At 38.6% G+C, this 15,937-nt stretch overlaps 1 protein-coding gene across 2 annotated transcripts in view; it reads left to right on the top strand.

Annotated features, from left to right (window-relative positions):
* The first annotated feature begins 942 nt into the window (after window positions 1-942).
* LOC131333789 (putative receptor-like protein kinase At3g47110) overlaps window positions 943-15,937 on the top strand; it is a 46,414-nt gene continuing 31,419 nt past the window's right edge. Inside the window, exons 1-2 of one of the 2 annotated variants that reach the window (XM_058368546.1) lie at window positions 943-3,621; window positions 3,915-4,472. In XM_058368546.1, coding sequence (XP_058224529.1) covers window positions 958-3,621; window positions 3,915-3,974 — 2,724 coding nt within the window. In that variant the 5' untranslated portion in view covers window positions 943-957 and the 3' untranslated portion in view covers window positions 3,975-4,472. Of the gene's footprint in view, window positions 3,622-3,914; window positions 4,473-15,937 lie in introns of those variants that run through there. The other variant, XM_058368545.1, reaches the window with a different exon arrangement.

Consider the following 15,937-nt stretch of genomic DNA (forward strand, 5'->3'; position numbering starts at 1 on the left):
TATTATAGGGTTTTAGCGGTTTAGGCACTTTTATAGGGTACCCTAGCATTTTAGGTACTTTCATATATAGGGTACCCTAAAATTTTAGGCACTTTCATATGGTACCCTAGGGTTTTAGGCACTTTTATAGGGTTTTAGGGTTCATTTTCCTATTATAGGGTTTTAGCGGTTTATGCACTTTCATAGGGTACCTTAGGGTTTTAGGCACTTTCATATATAGGGTACCCTAAGATTTTAGGCACTTTCATAGGGTACCCTAGAGTTTTAGGCACTTTCAACACCGGTCAACTTTGGTCAACTCCGGTCAACGCTGGTCAACTTTGGTCAACGCCGGTTAACTTTGGGAGGGGTTATTTGTAAATCTTGGACATAATGTCCTTTAAACTTTAGAGGAAAATATTTATATCCTTATCATGGCAAAAACCCTTATAGTATGTCCTCCTACTCAATTTACCCTTTAATTTAGACAGGACACTTAACAATATATCTTGACTTGAACCCTGGATCGAGTTGTCTTATTAATCAATTTTCCAAACGAGATCATCATCATCGTTGAACCTGCAACGAAGAATATGACTGCGAAAACTTCTGTATGACTGGATATTGAACAAGTTGCATCTCATTATGTAAAATTCACGACAAAATATATTAAAAACACACCACTTCACAAAATAAAATTCAACTTGTTCACGTACCAATTGACATCTGAATTAATGTAATTTTCTTCATTATGGATCCTACGAGATGAACGGTTTAGATCATAAATGTGGATCCGAAACTAACAAAGAAAAAAAAGAGTATGGAGGGATGAGGAGTGTAAAGGAGCTGATCCCCCTAGAAGCAGCCTCTATGTATCATGGCTATCAGTTAAGAGTACGAAGCTCATCACCACCTTTCCCCTTTCATATCCTTCTCTTCTTTAGCACCAAAAAAACGTTTCTAAGGCCAGGAATTGCAATGTCCGTCCTCTGTTTTATTTTAGCAATTTTCACCTTGGCCATGAGCGGCACCTCTGGTCTCCCCATGTCAAATGAGACAGACCGTCAAGCTTTGCTTGCTATCAAGGATTTCGTGCAAGGAGATGCTTTTCCGGTTTTCCGCTCCTGGAATCATTCCATCCTCTTCTGCAAGTGGGATGGAGTTGAATGCGGTCGTAAGCATCAGCGCGTGACCATTCTAGACTTATCATCCCGAGGGTTGGTGGGTTCTCTATCCCCTCATGTAGGGAACCTTACCTTCCTCAGGACGATTGATCTTGGCGACAACGACTTCCATGGTACCATCCCGAAAGAAATTGGAAGGCTGTTTCGCCTACAACAACTTATTCTTGCGAATAATTCCTTTGAAGGCAAACTATCTACCAACATCACCGGTTGGTCGAACATCAAAGAAATAAACCTAGTTAATAACAGCCTAGGAGGAGAAATGCCTGTTGTGGTGAGCTCTCTGTCTAGTCTCGCGCGACTGGTACTCGGTCGAAACAATTTCAGAGGATCGATACCAGCCTCATTCGGAAATCTCTCTGTGCTGTCTGTGCTTTCTTTGTCGTTCAACAAGCTATCCGGAAGCATTCCTTACGAACTTGGACGACTTTACAAATTACGGGTTCTTCAACTGCCCTACAACAACTTGACTGGTATGGTTCCTACCCAACTTTACAACATATCGTCGCTCAGAGTGTTTTCTCTAATCACGAATCAATTGCATGGAACCCTTGCCCCAGATTTCGGTTTGGCTCTTCCAAATCTAGAAGATTTTAGTATTGCTATTAACCATTTCTATGGGCCTATCCCTTCATCGATAGGCAATGCTTCTAGACTTTGGAGATTCGAAATTGCACAGAATTCAATTAACGGGCCAATACCAAAAAGTCTGGGAAACCTTAATGATCTTGAATCATTTGGGGCAGCTAGGAATCCACTTGAAACTAAGAGTGGGAATGAATTAAGCAACATTATCAATACGCTTTCCAACTGTTCCAATCTACGAGCATTGGGTTTAGGTGCAAATAACTTTAGTGGTTTGTTGCCCAATTCCATCGCAAATCTCTCAAAAGTTCCGAGTCAGTTGTATGTAACAGAAAACGATATTTCTGGAAGCATACCTGTTGGGATTGGGAACCTTCTGAACTTACAGATTGTTTCAGTATTTGGGAACATGCTTAGTGGCAGTATACCTGAATCCATTGGTACACTCTCCAAGTTGGAGGAAATTTACATGTTAGCAAATAAGCTCTCTGGAAAAATCCCATCCTCCATTGGAAACCTAAGCCAGCTAAGCATCCTTGCCATCTCTGACAATAAGCTAGAGGAAAGAATTCCCGATTCCTTGGGAAATTGTAAACGTCTTCTAGCACTTGATCTTGGTTACAATAAGCTCACCGGAACGATACCTGGACAAGTCTTCGGGCTTTCATCCCTATCTATTGGTCTTTACCTCGGTGGTAATCAATTAACAGGACCGATACCAATGCAAATCGGTAACTTGATAAATCTCGGATTGCTGGACTTACAAGAAAACAAATTATCAGGAGGAATCCCAACAACTCTTAGCAAATTCCAAGTGTTGGAAATCCTTTCTCTTGCGGGAAATCATTTTGAAGGTACTATTCCCGAATCCCTCAATCAACTGAAAGGTATTCAATTTCTAGATCTGTCTCGCAATAACTTGTCCGGACAAATTCCCAAGTTTTTAGGAGAGTTGAATTCACTTCAAAGTCTCAACCTCTCATACAATATGTTCGAAGGTGAGATTCCAATTGACGGATTGTTCAAGAATGTTAGTGCCTTTTCAGTTGTCGGAAATAGCAAGCTGTGCGGAGGGGTTGAAGAACTGCAACTTCCTGCATGTCCAGCCAAAGTATTGCGGAAAAGGAAAGGACCGCTCAAGAATAAAGTGATAATACCTGTAATCACTATGTCTATTATTGTTGTGATTCTAATCTGTGTCGCAACAATAATTTTTCGAATCAGAAGGTCAAGACGAGAAATTCCATTGGCCTTACCGTTTCAAAGCAAGTACCCGAAACTCTCTTATGCAGAACTTCACCAAGCAACCAATGGGTTCTCTTCCGACAACTTGATAGGTGAGGGAAAGTATGGTCTTGTTTTCAAAGGGATTCTCAACTCTACCGGACAAACAATTGCTGTGAAGGTATTGAAACTTCAAGAACGTGGAGGGAATAAGAGTTTCCAAGCAGAATGTGAAGCACTCAAGAACATTCGCCATCGCAATCTCGTCAAGATAGTCACATCTTGCTCAAGCATCGATTTTAAGCGCAATGATTTCAAGGCTTTAGTTTTCGAGTTCATGGAAAACGGGAGCTTAGATAGCTGGTTATACCCAGAATGTCTTCATGAGCAACAAGGAACTCTAAGGTTGAGCCTCATCCAACGTTTAAACATTGCCATTGACGTGGCCTCTGCATTGGATTATCTTCACTATCATTGTGAAGTAGCTACCATTCACTGCGACTTAAAGCCAAGCAACGTTCTTCTTGATGCTGATTTTTGTGCCCGTGTGAGTGACTTTGGTCTTGCAAAGATTCTTTTACAAACCACATGTAGATCAAACAATCAAGTTCAATTGGCATTGGAGGAACAATTGGATATGTTGCTCCAGGTAATTGTCTCTAATTTTTTGCTCTATCTGTTTAACTAATTATTTTCATTGTTATCCATCAACATTGTGGCGGAATTTTAATACATGACTTTACTTATAAATCAAACCTCATCATGCAGGTTCAGCTAACAAAGAAAACTCTAACAAACATTTTTATGGGCCGTCGTTGTATTTGTTTATCTTGAAATGGTTGAGAAATTCTTTCCACAAAATAAGGTAACAGCAGAATTTTGGTTAATAGTATCAATATCATTCATAACTTCTCTTGTTTCTTTTGTATGGTTTTGCTGCAGAATATGGTTTGGGTGAAGAGATATCAACACGAGGTGATATGTATAGCTATGGAGTGTTAATACTAGAAATGTTCATCGGAAAAAGGCCCACAGATTGCATGTTCACTGAAACTCTTAGCTTCTCTAGTTACACAAAAATGTTTCTTCCTGACAAGGTATTAGAGATCATCGATCCCTGGATCTTATTGGAAGAAGAAAAGCATCCAAGTAGGACTAGGCAAACTATCACACCAAATGCTAATGAACTCGAAGTTTGCCTTGCCTCAGTCCTTCAAATCGGTGTTTCATGTTGTGCTGCACTGCCCAGTGAGAGAATGAATGCTAGAGATGTCCTTGGGGAACTGCACAGGATTAGGAATCTATTTATCGGGCCGAGGGAACAAGGGAAGCAACAAGGTAGGATGAATGATTCTTAACTGAAGTTATGCTTGTACGTAGCTTGTTTTGATGTTCCAGAAATAAACTCTCCTACTCTTCATCAGCCCCCTCCTTGCATTACTCTGTAACAAGAATCTTTGTATCAATAAATGTTTTTGTCTTTCAAATGATTGATAGCTAAGATCATAATGATTGATAACTGTTGGGAAAATACCTGATCACCCTCGCAATGGAAGCGTAACAAAAACAATCACACACAAAAGAGACAAGAATATACGTGGTTCGGCCTCAATGCCTACTCCACGAGAGAGAGAGAGAGAGAGAGAGAGAGAGAGTAATCTACTATGACAATGAAGAGTACAATGGTGAGATACAAATACACCCTCACTTGGTATTTTTTTCACACTCCTTTTCCTCACTATTACACTCCTTTCTTAACTCTCTCGGGTCTCACACTTGCACAAAGAAAATACTCACTTTTCTTGTGCTCTCTGTTCTTTTTACTCTTCCCGCACACGGCACAAGAAATCCCATTAAATAGGCATGACCTCTTCATCTGTCGAGAGGCTTCCACAAATGCTCCTCTTTGGAACAAAGCACAACTAACTTGCCCACTTAATTCCCTTAAACATTTAATTAACTCAGCCAACTCCAAACAAACCACCACGGCCCTTTTCTTTTTTCAAACAGCATTAACACCACATGGGCAAACCCAACAAACACCCCCTTTTGCTCATGTGAAATCGCACCCCCTCACTCGGGTGCCTTGCACCCCCTTACCGAGTGCCTAGTCGAAAATATCGGAGACCAAATTTGGTGCGAAAGAAACCCTCTTCCTTGCCCACGATTTTCTTCACCTTGTTCCAAAATCAACAATTGAGGCACTTTATTCTCGATGTTGCTCTCCACACATAAGAACTCGCTTGTTTGCGCCTTCACACGCCATACTTGTGTAAACCGATGCCCATAATTTTTCCTTGCTCGGTATCCACCATTTGCACGCCACACTTCAACTCGACCTTGAAGCTTGTATGAATTGCCCGCCATTTTTCCTTGCTACATCACTTTATCGTTCTTGAAAACCTCAAGAATATCGTCCTTTGTCGCAAAGCTACAACCCTTTGAATGTAACATTCCCAAAGAAATTAAAATTTTCCTTAGTCCTGGCACATGTCGAACTCTGGTCAACCTCACAACTCTTCCATCGGCCATACGAAAACATACCGTTGCTATGCCAACATCCTTATTCACTGTGTTGTTTGCCATCCTTACGGTACTTCTGTCACTAGGCTCATAAGAACAAAAATATTTTCTATTTGAACACATATGGAAAGAACAACCAGAATCCAGAACCCAATCAAAATTCTCCATACCTTCCGAAGTCACCGTGAGCAAATCACCTTCATTTTCGACGAAGCTCTCAACAATTGCCGCTTTGGATTTTTCCTTCTCTTCATCTATCTTCTCTTTGAGCTTTGGGCAAAACTTCAATATATGACCTTCTTCTTTACAAAAATAGCATTTCCTTTTGTCAACGCCCTGCGACTCACCACCTCGCGAGTGTGAACGCCCCCTTGGCTTGGACCCATTTTGCCTTTCGGTCATCCGCCCTCTAGCTTGACTATCGGAAGATACAACCATGGCTCGATCCTCCGATATCCTCTCGTTCTCCTTCCTCTGCATTGACTCGTGAGATAGGAGTGTAGCAATAACCTCATCAAGTCTGAGAGTGTCTTTCCCAAACAACAATGTAGTTTGGAGATGCTCATACGATATCGGCAAGGAAACCAACAAAATGATCGCCTTATCTTCTTCCTCAATCTTTGCGCCAATGGCTTCCAACTCCGTTATGAGCCGATTGAACTCATCCAAGTGCTCATTAATATTTCCTCCCTCGGGCGTACTTAACGCATACAATTGCTTCTTTAACGACAACCTATTCGTCAAAGACTTGGACTTGTACCTACTCTCCAACTTCGCCCAAAGTTCCGCCGGATCCGTTTCATTGATGACTTCTCGGAGAGTGCTATTCCCGAGATACAATTGGATGGTGCTATTTGCAGGCTCTCTCATCTCCTCCCATTTATCTTCCTTCATTTCTTTTGGCTTTTCAGATTTCGGCTTGAGTGCTTTCACCGAACCTTCTCTCACCAAAATATTCCTCACCCTTTGTTGCCAAAGAGTAAAATCATTGTGCCTATTGAAAAACTCAACGGCGAACCCGGTGCTTTTTCCCGCCATACCGTAGCTCTGATACCACTTTGTTGGGAAAATACCCGATCACCCGCGCAACGGAAGCGTAACAAAAACAATCACACACAAAAGAGACAAGAATATACATGATTTGGCCTCAATGCCTACTCCAGGGGAGAGAGAGAGTGATCCACTATAACAATGAAGAGTACAATGGTGAGATACAAATACATCCTCACTTGGTATTTTTTCCACACTCCTTTTCCACACTATTACAACTCCTTTCTTAACTCTCTTGGGTCTCACACTTGCACAACGAAAATACTCACTTTTCTTGTGCTCTCTGTTCTTTGGCAAATGCTAACCGGTGCCCTGGGGCAGTGTTTTGGTTATAATTAATGAGGAGAGTTTTATAAGTCTCAATGTTGTCAATAAATTACCATCAATTACATTCAACTATAAGTATTCATTATTTGAACAGTTTAAAATCATACCTCTTCTACCCCTATTTAACAGCTTATATAAAACGGGGTGAACTGGACTTAAATGGTTGTTTTTTTTTTTTAATAACTAGATATTGGGGTCAGCTTGCCTTGCACCTCGACTAATTTTGAGATCCTGGAGGTAACGACTGGACATAACCCCCGTGCCTTCAATTTTTGGAATGTTGGCCTTGTTTTGGCTTAATAACTAAACCAAATATTTCGGTCTTCATTTAATTTTTTTGCTTTTTTTAAAATTTTGTGCCATTTTTTTTTTGGAGTACTATTGGTTAGTCTTGACAAGAGGAATCAAAAAAATAAAAAAAATTCGTATTAACCAAACTTGGTAATTTTTTGATTAATAAGTAAGTACAATAACTTTTTTTGTCTTTCTTAATTTTTTTTTTTTGCATTTGTTTGTTTTGCGTTAAAATTTTGTGACTTATTGATTCATCTCGTCGAGAGGAATCAGAAAAGTAAAAAAAAATGATTGAAACTCATAATTTTTTGAATAAAGACAAAAATAAGTCAGAAATTTTTTGTCTTATTTTTGTCTTTATTCAAAAAATTATGAGTTTCAATAATAATTTTTTTACTTTTTCAATTCCTTTCGACGAGACGAATCAATAAGTTACAAAAGTTTGATGCAAATTAACAAATAAGAAATTTTTTGAATAAAGATAAAAAAAGTCATTTTGATTTATTAAGCCAAAACCACCCTTAATTTTTTTTTGAATTCAAAATTTAAATTAAGTTTAATTGTCGAGTGACTTGACAACATAAAACTGTGATTACATTTTCAACTACAAAGTAGGAGTAACATAAAACACCGCCTTTTTCTTATTACAGTAAAAAATAAAAAGAAAGAGGAAGGGCATAACATAACTACAAGGGTAATGTTGGAAATTATTGGAACATTTCCAATGATGTATTAAATGTCACCACTTCACCCTGAAAACCAATTACCGGCTAATGAGAAAATAATTAATACGGAGTGGAAGCGCACCATTTATTGCTACTAAATTAATGCCCTAAATTTATGCCCCGGGGCGCTTGTTAGCGGGACCGCGGTGTTCTTTTTACTCTTGCCCACACACGGCACAAGAAATCCCATCAAATAGGCACGACCTATTCATTTGCCGAGAGGCTTCCGCAAATGCTCCTCTTTGGAACAAAGCACAACCAACTTGCCCACATAATTCCGTTAAATATTTAATTAACTCAGCCAACTCCAAACAAATCACTATGGCCCTCTTCTTTTTCCAAACAGCATTAACACCACATGGGCAAAACCCAACAATAACTAGGATCGCATCTATACCAAGAATTAGATCTATTATGTCGCCAATGTGGCTTGAGCGAAGATATGAGTAAGGCCCTACTAAAATCCCTTTAGTAGAGCAGACCAGTAACGGACCCAAAACTGCAGACAAACAAGTTGTGTTTCAAGTTTCAACATATCCGAATGCTTGAAATGTACAAATGAAAGCAACTACTTGTATGTCAACATATCCGAATGCTTGAAATCTACAAAAGAATCAAAACAACTTGTACGTTCAAGCTTGGCTGGGTCAATCTACCACAAAAAAGAAAAAAAAAAAAAAGCTTTGCGCGGTCCAATTTCCTTGGTGAAGCTCATTGAAACTCCGTTAAATTTCCTTGGTCCGCAAAAACAGATCGCAGCCTGAAATTTCATGTTGAAATTAGTAGAGAGCAGTCTACTGGACGAGGAAACGGCGGTACAACAAAGCCATACGAAACCCAGTTGCAACTGTTCGTGTATGTACGAGTGTAGTGATGTTCCAAATATATCAAAAAAGATTTGACCTTTGGTGATCGACCAAAATTTTCATTGGTCGCGAGGGGTGGAGCAAGAATTTTTGGTTGGTAGGGTCAAAAATAAAATCCATATGCAAGTTATTTAATTTTTCCATTCCCTTGGCTATTCCAAGAAATAACTAGATTAAGAGATTGATCATAAGGTAGATAGATATACACTGATAAATGTGATTTGGCTTAAATTACAATTGGTCTCAAATACGTAATATATTTTGAAATTGATGCATTATAGCCTGATTCTATTAACTTCCTAGAAGAAGAGAATTCTTGTTATATCTATCTATCTGCAGCAAGTTTGAGCAGTTTGAGCAATTCTGAAGTTTCTTGTGAGATCAAAGTAGTAAAATTCGGCTACAAACCATCAAATTTTTAAGTGAGAAATTAAAGAGATCATAGTCCTTCCTCCCCTGTTGGTCGCCCAATACCTAAGAGGACGGGCATACTGGGACTAAGTTTACGATTGAAATTTTTGGTCGCAAAACGTTTTGGCGACCAATTTGGAGCTGCTAGTGACTAGTGTATTTGTTGCAAATCACCCTTTCGAGACAATTTTTCTTGATCCCTCTTATAGCATCCCAACAATGTTCAAAGCAGGGAAAGATACACTGTCCAAGGGACAAAAAGAGCAACCATTTGCCAGCTCAGTTTTTTTTTTTTTTGCAGAACAATGTCTGTGCACTTCAAAATAAAAACTGCTTCACCTTACAAATATCACTTATGATCTTCTACCCAGCATTAAAATTGCCTGGCCTTGCCCAAAGTAGGGAAATTCCAAATGCTCTACCAATATCCTTCACCGTACGAATATCACTTCACGATCTGCTACCCAACATTCATTGACGACTTTGACAAATGAGTAATTTGAAAATTACGAGCAATATCTCAGTAGACATGCAGTTTGCTTTTTTCTTGGTCGAAAATGATCGTAGTAATTGGTGTTGGATTTGCTTAATATCAATTACACGTAGGGTCCGTTCGATTCGTTGCCCATTGGTATCTAGTTGCTTATTGCTTGATTATCTATACTACTTCTTTTAAATGTACAAAGGTGTTTCCTACTTTTCACCTTCCAAAATTACCCTTTCAAACCACCCAAAATAACAAACCAACCTTTGATAACCGAAGCTACACGTTTTTCCGTTTTCAGTTCTTCTGACATTGTGAATCGTTGCCACCCTAGGGCCTGTTGGTAAAAGTTGTAGCCTTTCATATTTTGGTTTTGCCTTGGAAATTCCCACCGCTTGGCATAAGTTTCAGAGAAACGTCAAGTTGTACTGCCACAAGCCTTCCTCTTCCGCGATCCCACCCTCAGGCCTCCGCCGCCGCCCTCGACACCATTAGTCAAAAAAATAAAGCGGCACCGATATGCCGATTTCTATTTCCGCTGCCATCCTCCCTCCCTCACGCACGCTGTCCCCTCCTACCTACCGACATATACTTCGACTATCAATTGACCATACTTCTGTTAGTCCAATTCTGTAGACTGGACGGAAATTCTGTAGAGTGAACGGAGACGGCAAGGGTGAACGGTGGGTTTTCTTAAAATGTCACCATTACTTTAATTTTTGGATTTTCCTACTGCTTACCTTTGAAAACTACAGACCCCTCATGCAAAGTTCTAAACGAAGTTCTTATTTGCCTACTAACTGTTCGATACAATGTTCCAATGGCAATTTGAAATTAATTCAACTCGATATTGCACAAATGATTCTAAAAGAGATAGAGACATGGTTCCTTTACTTAAAATGATACTTAAAATGAATGGAAAAGGAAGGGATAAGTAAATTATTCATGTTGCACAAATGATTCCTCCTGATTATGGAATAAGTAAAAATTAGATATGCCTATGCTCCTGTGGAACTAACAATTCTTACAAAGAATGGAAAAGAAAGGGACTTGGGTTATTCTTTCCTACCTTGAATGGATGACTACGTTGTATGGACTGCCTTTTGTGAATTTGTTGAATTTGGAGCGAAACAGTTGGTTTAAGAGGTTTTGTATTAACTAATTTTCACGACCAAAACTCCAGTTATTGGTAATCTAACAATATAGTTGGTTATTGCTATGTTTATAATCTAAAGTGTACAATGATGGAAATAATTCTTATGTGCACTGTCCTATCTTTCTGTAGAGGAGCGGTGAAAAATGATGCAATATATGTTTGCCAGAAGTTTCAAGCGTCGGCGTCCAGAACTTGCCTAACAAATTGCCGTCGACCTCTCATTCCAAATTTCCCACTCCGTCAACACGCATAGCCGCCGAGGAGGAGGAGTCCACAGTACCCATAGAAGTTCCACAACCAGACTGCCAACGAACATTGTCGAGGTAATTTAAAGTTGTTAATGATTGAGGTATGGTAACGAATCAGGTTAGAACTAAAATTCATAAAATTTATGTCCTGTGTTTCCAACAAACATAAGTAACGTAAATAGCATTTGAAAAATATGTATTCATTTAGTATAAATACTCTGGTCGGTTACAAAGAGATTTAAATTGGACTGTTGTGATCAACACATGATACTTGATAGGTGCTTGAACCATGTTTGCCGAAATGTTCTAAAGAGGGAAAAAATAGCTACTCCATCATATGAATATATCATTTTTTTTTGAAATATTGGCACACAAAACTCTTATGCAAATGCACCACCTCTTTGATTCGTGGACATATTGTTGCAAGTAAGGTGTTTGACATATTGATTCTTTCGGGGTTGGATACAGATTTCCATTTTACTTGTATATTTTGTGTTGAAACTTCATGTATTTTTTTCATAATTTTCCTTCCCATTCAATAGAGACCATAAAACTTCAGACCTCTTCTTCTTTGACCAAAATTGTTTCGATCAAGTATAACCTTAATATCGTATTTGTACGTATTTGTCGATTACTGCATGATTTTTAGTTCAAGTATGTGGTGTGTTGTTAAGCCTTGTGGTTTTCGTTGGGTGGGTGGATCATTATCATCTAAAAACTATTATGGAAGTTTTCTACATTAGGCTGTGTTTGAATTTTTCTTTCTTTTTCTCTCGATACTTGAAGCTAGAAAAAGTCTGGACTTTGTGGTTACCACTTACCGACAAACATGAGTTTCATATTAGTATGATAGTATCTACAACCATCTGGTTATATTTGGATTGACACCCTCAGTTTTGTAAGGCATTTTGGAGAGCTATGAATCTATGATGGGTGGAAACGAAATAACCATCATGCTCTTTGAGATTGTTTTAATAGTGTATTAGTTACTATGTACGATAAGGTCTTGTTTAGGTTTGACTAATGTTTTCTCTCTTCAAACTGGTGACAGGAAATAGGGTAAGGGAGGTATAAAACACAATTGTGAAACTTCAATATGGGAATCACTATTTGTCTAGAGAGTCATGCATATGTTGATTTGCATTCACCAAGACTATAGCAATTAATTGTTCTTTACTATATTGATAGTGATACTTGAATGTAAGTCAATTGTACGTGTTTTGCTGATAATGTGTTATTTTTTGCTACAGCTGATGATAAAAGCTATGATTCTGTACTTGAAACCATGTAACCTTTTTGGAAACTTCTGGTCAACTCATTAATTACCATTAAATCTAAAATGTTTATTTCTCCCAATGTTAATAGGAGAGTAGCTAAGGCTTTAAGCAGAAAATGTAGCATCCCTCTCACCTTTGACCTAGAAGCTTATCTTGGTGTCCCTCTGTTGCATGAAAGAGTTTCTAATAAGCACTATCAATTTATTTTAGTAAAGAGGCAGGAAAAATTATCTGGCTTGAAGGCTAGCTCAGAATCAACCACAGCTCTTTGTATTCATGTTTGGGATAAAATTGATAAGCTTATTAGGAATTTTTTGTTGGTGAGACACCAATGATTAGAAGAAAGTCCACCTGGTTAAATGAGAGACTGTTTGCAAACCTACAACTGTTAGTGGACTTAGATTTAATAAAGCTAACTTTGCTTTTTTGTGTAAACTCAATTGGAGGATTGATAATGAGAAAAAAACCCACGTGGAGCCAACTTATTAGGAAGAAATATTTGAGTAACCAATCTTTTCGATTTGGCCTCTGAATAAGAAAGCATCTCATGTGTACTATCAAAAAGAAAAAAAAAAGGAAAAAAAAGAAAGCATCTCATGTGTGGAACAACATTATCCTCAGAAGTGCTATCATCATTAAGGGTATTGAATGGGTTGTTGGATTTATGGAAGATATCCACATGTGGCAAGGTTGCTGATGTGGTGAGAAAACTTTAAAGGAGGCTTGTACAGATCTTCATGGGAATATTGATAAGCTTGGTAGGTACATTACTACTGAGAAGGCCTGGGATGTGGCTTTGAATGGTATCTTCACCCGGCGGATTTGGACCTTGTTACTATTGTTCTTTTACCTCAATTTTCTCAACAAAATGATACTCCTTGCCAGGTTGATAATGGGAATGGACAATTCAGCATCAAGTCAGCCTATAATCTAATCACCCTCTAAATTGACCAGGATCCTTCGACATGTAGCTGGCTTTGGAAGCTTCATCTCCCTCATAAATTATGGCTTTGCCTTCACGCAATATGGAGGTTGAGAATCTTGATCATTTGCTTGTTAGTTGTTCACATAGTCTTGAGATATGGGCGCATTTTCCTAATCTTCAGGTGTTGGATGAGTATGACTTTCATTGTTTAGATTGGATTACTAAGAATAGTAAAATAAAAGTTATGGACAACATTGGATGTCCATGGAATGTTAGGTTTATTGGGTTTTTATGGTTCTTTTGGATTGGCAGAAGTATAAAAGTTTTTTTTATAACATTGACCTCCTAATTTCCATGACCACTGGGAATATCCAGAAAAATACATCTCAAATTTCTGAAGCCTTTAAATCTGCTGTTAAGATTTCCCCAGCATGAAACTGATTAGTTGGACCTTTCTAGGTTGTGGTAAGATGAAAATGAACACTGATGACAGTGCTCAAGGAAGCTCAAGCCAAGCAGGTTTCAAAGGGTTAAACCGAGAGGAATGAGGTCTATGGGTGTTGGAATTTTATGGGCTTCTCGAAGATTGTACCAGCCTAGAAGCAGAACTTTTGGGGATTTGGACATGAAATGCATGGTGTTGATCTAGAATCAAATCCTCAGATAGCGGCGACTCTCATAAATGAAGGAACTCCAGAAAATTCCCCATACTCTTCAACAAGAAAATCGAGTAGTTGAATGTTTAGCTAAAATGCATGGGAATCAAGCAGGAGACTTGGCTGGTGACGCTGATTACTCTTCCTTCCAATCGAGGTTTTAGACAAGTTAGCTAGCCACAGATGTTCAAGAAATAAAAGTTAAAGAGTATTTTATTTGCAGCATGTTTTAAAATATGTTCTCAATCTTGCACTTTATCCTCAAAATTTTAAAAGATGGTCAAGATCAATATGGTACATCCATCCAAAAACTCATATGAAGATTTGAATCCTATTTTGTGGAAAAAAATACAATATGTTAATACCAAACCGAGCCAAAAATCCCAAATAAATGGGTCGATGAAACAAATGGTTTGTTTTGTTTCAATTTAAAAAAAAAAAAATGTCTGCACAATTACATCACTACATCTAAGTGGATGTCTAGATAACGCAAAGGAAGAGCAAATGGTTCGTTTCGTTTCAAAGTAGAATTTCTTTTAATTGGAAGAACTCCACGTGCAAAGCACGTGCACATCTATTAGTAGAAATAAAGAGATCATGCGTGTTTCCTCCTTCTGTCTTCTCAAAACACATGGCTATTTTGAAAAGTCAAAAGCACAAAGGTCGTATAACATTTCAAAGTCCTCCTTGTAAGAAACTACAAAGCCTAAAATTACATTTTAATTTGGGGATTACAAGATTAATGCTCGAAATAAAGAATTTGAGTTTGAGTTCTGATGCTTTAGTTACATTGTTAAAACAGTACTCAAAGCAAGGTAACCAGTTGGTGAGCGCATTTTGCTTAAAAATACGCACTTAAGCATACCAAACAAGCTTATTTTAAGCGATAATAAAAAAAACAATGGGTTGACCACACGAATCCATTGGCCTCGATTGACGAGAGCAAGGGCTGGCATGTTGGTTAGGCACAGCCCTTCCCCCTCCGATCCCCAGGCTTTCGCCGCGGTTCGACTCTATATTCAGCCCCATCCCCTCCTCTTCTCGAAGGCATACCTTAGGTGCCTTTGCAGAGGCAAGTCGTTTTAGTCTTTTTAAGAGGTAGAGCCACCCCAATAATTTTGCTCGACATGAAAGACATAAATCATGGCCTGCAGCAGGGACCACCAGGGCAAGTCAAGTCACCAAAATGAAATCTGGGATCTCTTTGTTTCCCCCCCCCCCCTCCTCTCATGGCTATATCAAGAAAACTTGCAATAGTAATTTTCCACCTACATAAAAAAGTTTTCCAATTATTTTTCAAGTTCCTTAGGGAGGCGGTATTTTTAAGTATTACACGATAGTCGTGGGATGACAAACTTAAAAATTGCAACTATTCTTAGCCAATGCTACATTCTATCATAAGTAGTTGCTTTTTTTTTTCTTTCCCCTTTTGAATTTTGGATGACTGAAACGCACAAATTGCAAATGATCTTAGCCAATATTACAAACTCCAACAAGTACCTGCTTTTTTCCCTTACAAATTCTGGGCTAGTGGTTGATCCGGCCGGCCTGAATTGATCATCCCTACTCTCGAGTCACATACTTTTACATTCTAGGCAACATAAATGCATATCCTTTTGGGGCAGTGTTCGGCTCCGAAATGGCTCAAGGACTGAGCGGGCGTGCCAAGACTTGTCGCATCTAACGTAAAGGGCTGAGCGTCCCTTTTCTGACTTCTTAACCGTGAGGGCGATAGTGCTGCAAACCTAAGAGCTAGATTGCAGTGTTGGTTCGTGGTTTTGCCTCTACGAGCGAGGACTTAATAATTTCCTAACCGTGTAGGAAAAGAAGTAGCAACGTAGAATGACTTTATTATATCGTAATAATAAGGTCGGGGATACAAGAGAGATATGAATAACTTTATTATGTCGTAATAATAAAGTTGGGGTACAAGAGAGATAGAAAACTCGAATTACTTGGAGAAGTAATTGAGTGATGATTAGAAAAGTGAGATAATTGCTTCGCTGGGAAGGCTTTTGGTTTT

The sequence above is a fragment of the Rhododendron vialii genome, chromosome 7a (genome assembly GCF_030253575.1).
Source record: "Rhododendron vialii isolate Sample 1 chromosome 7a, ASM3025357v1".
In the NCBI taxonomy this organism is placed as follows: Eukaryota; Viridiplantae; Streptophyta; class Magnoliopsida; order Ericales; family Ericaceae; genus Rhododendron; species Rhododendron vialii.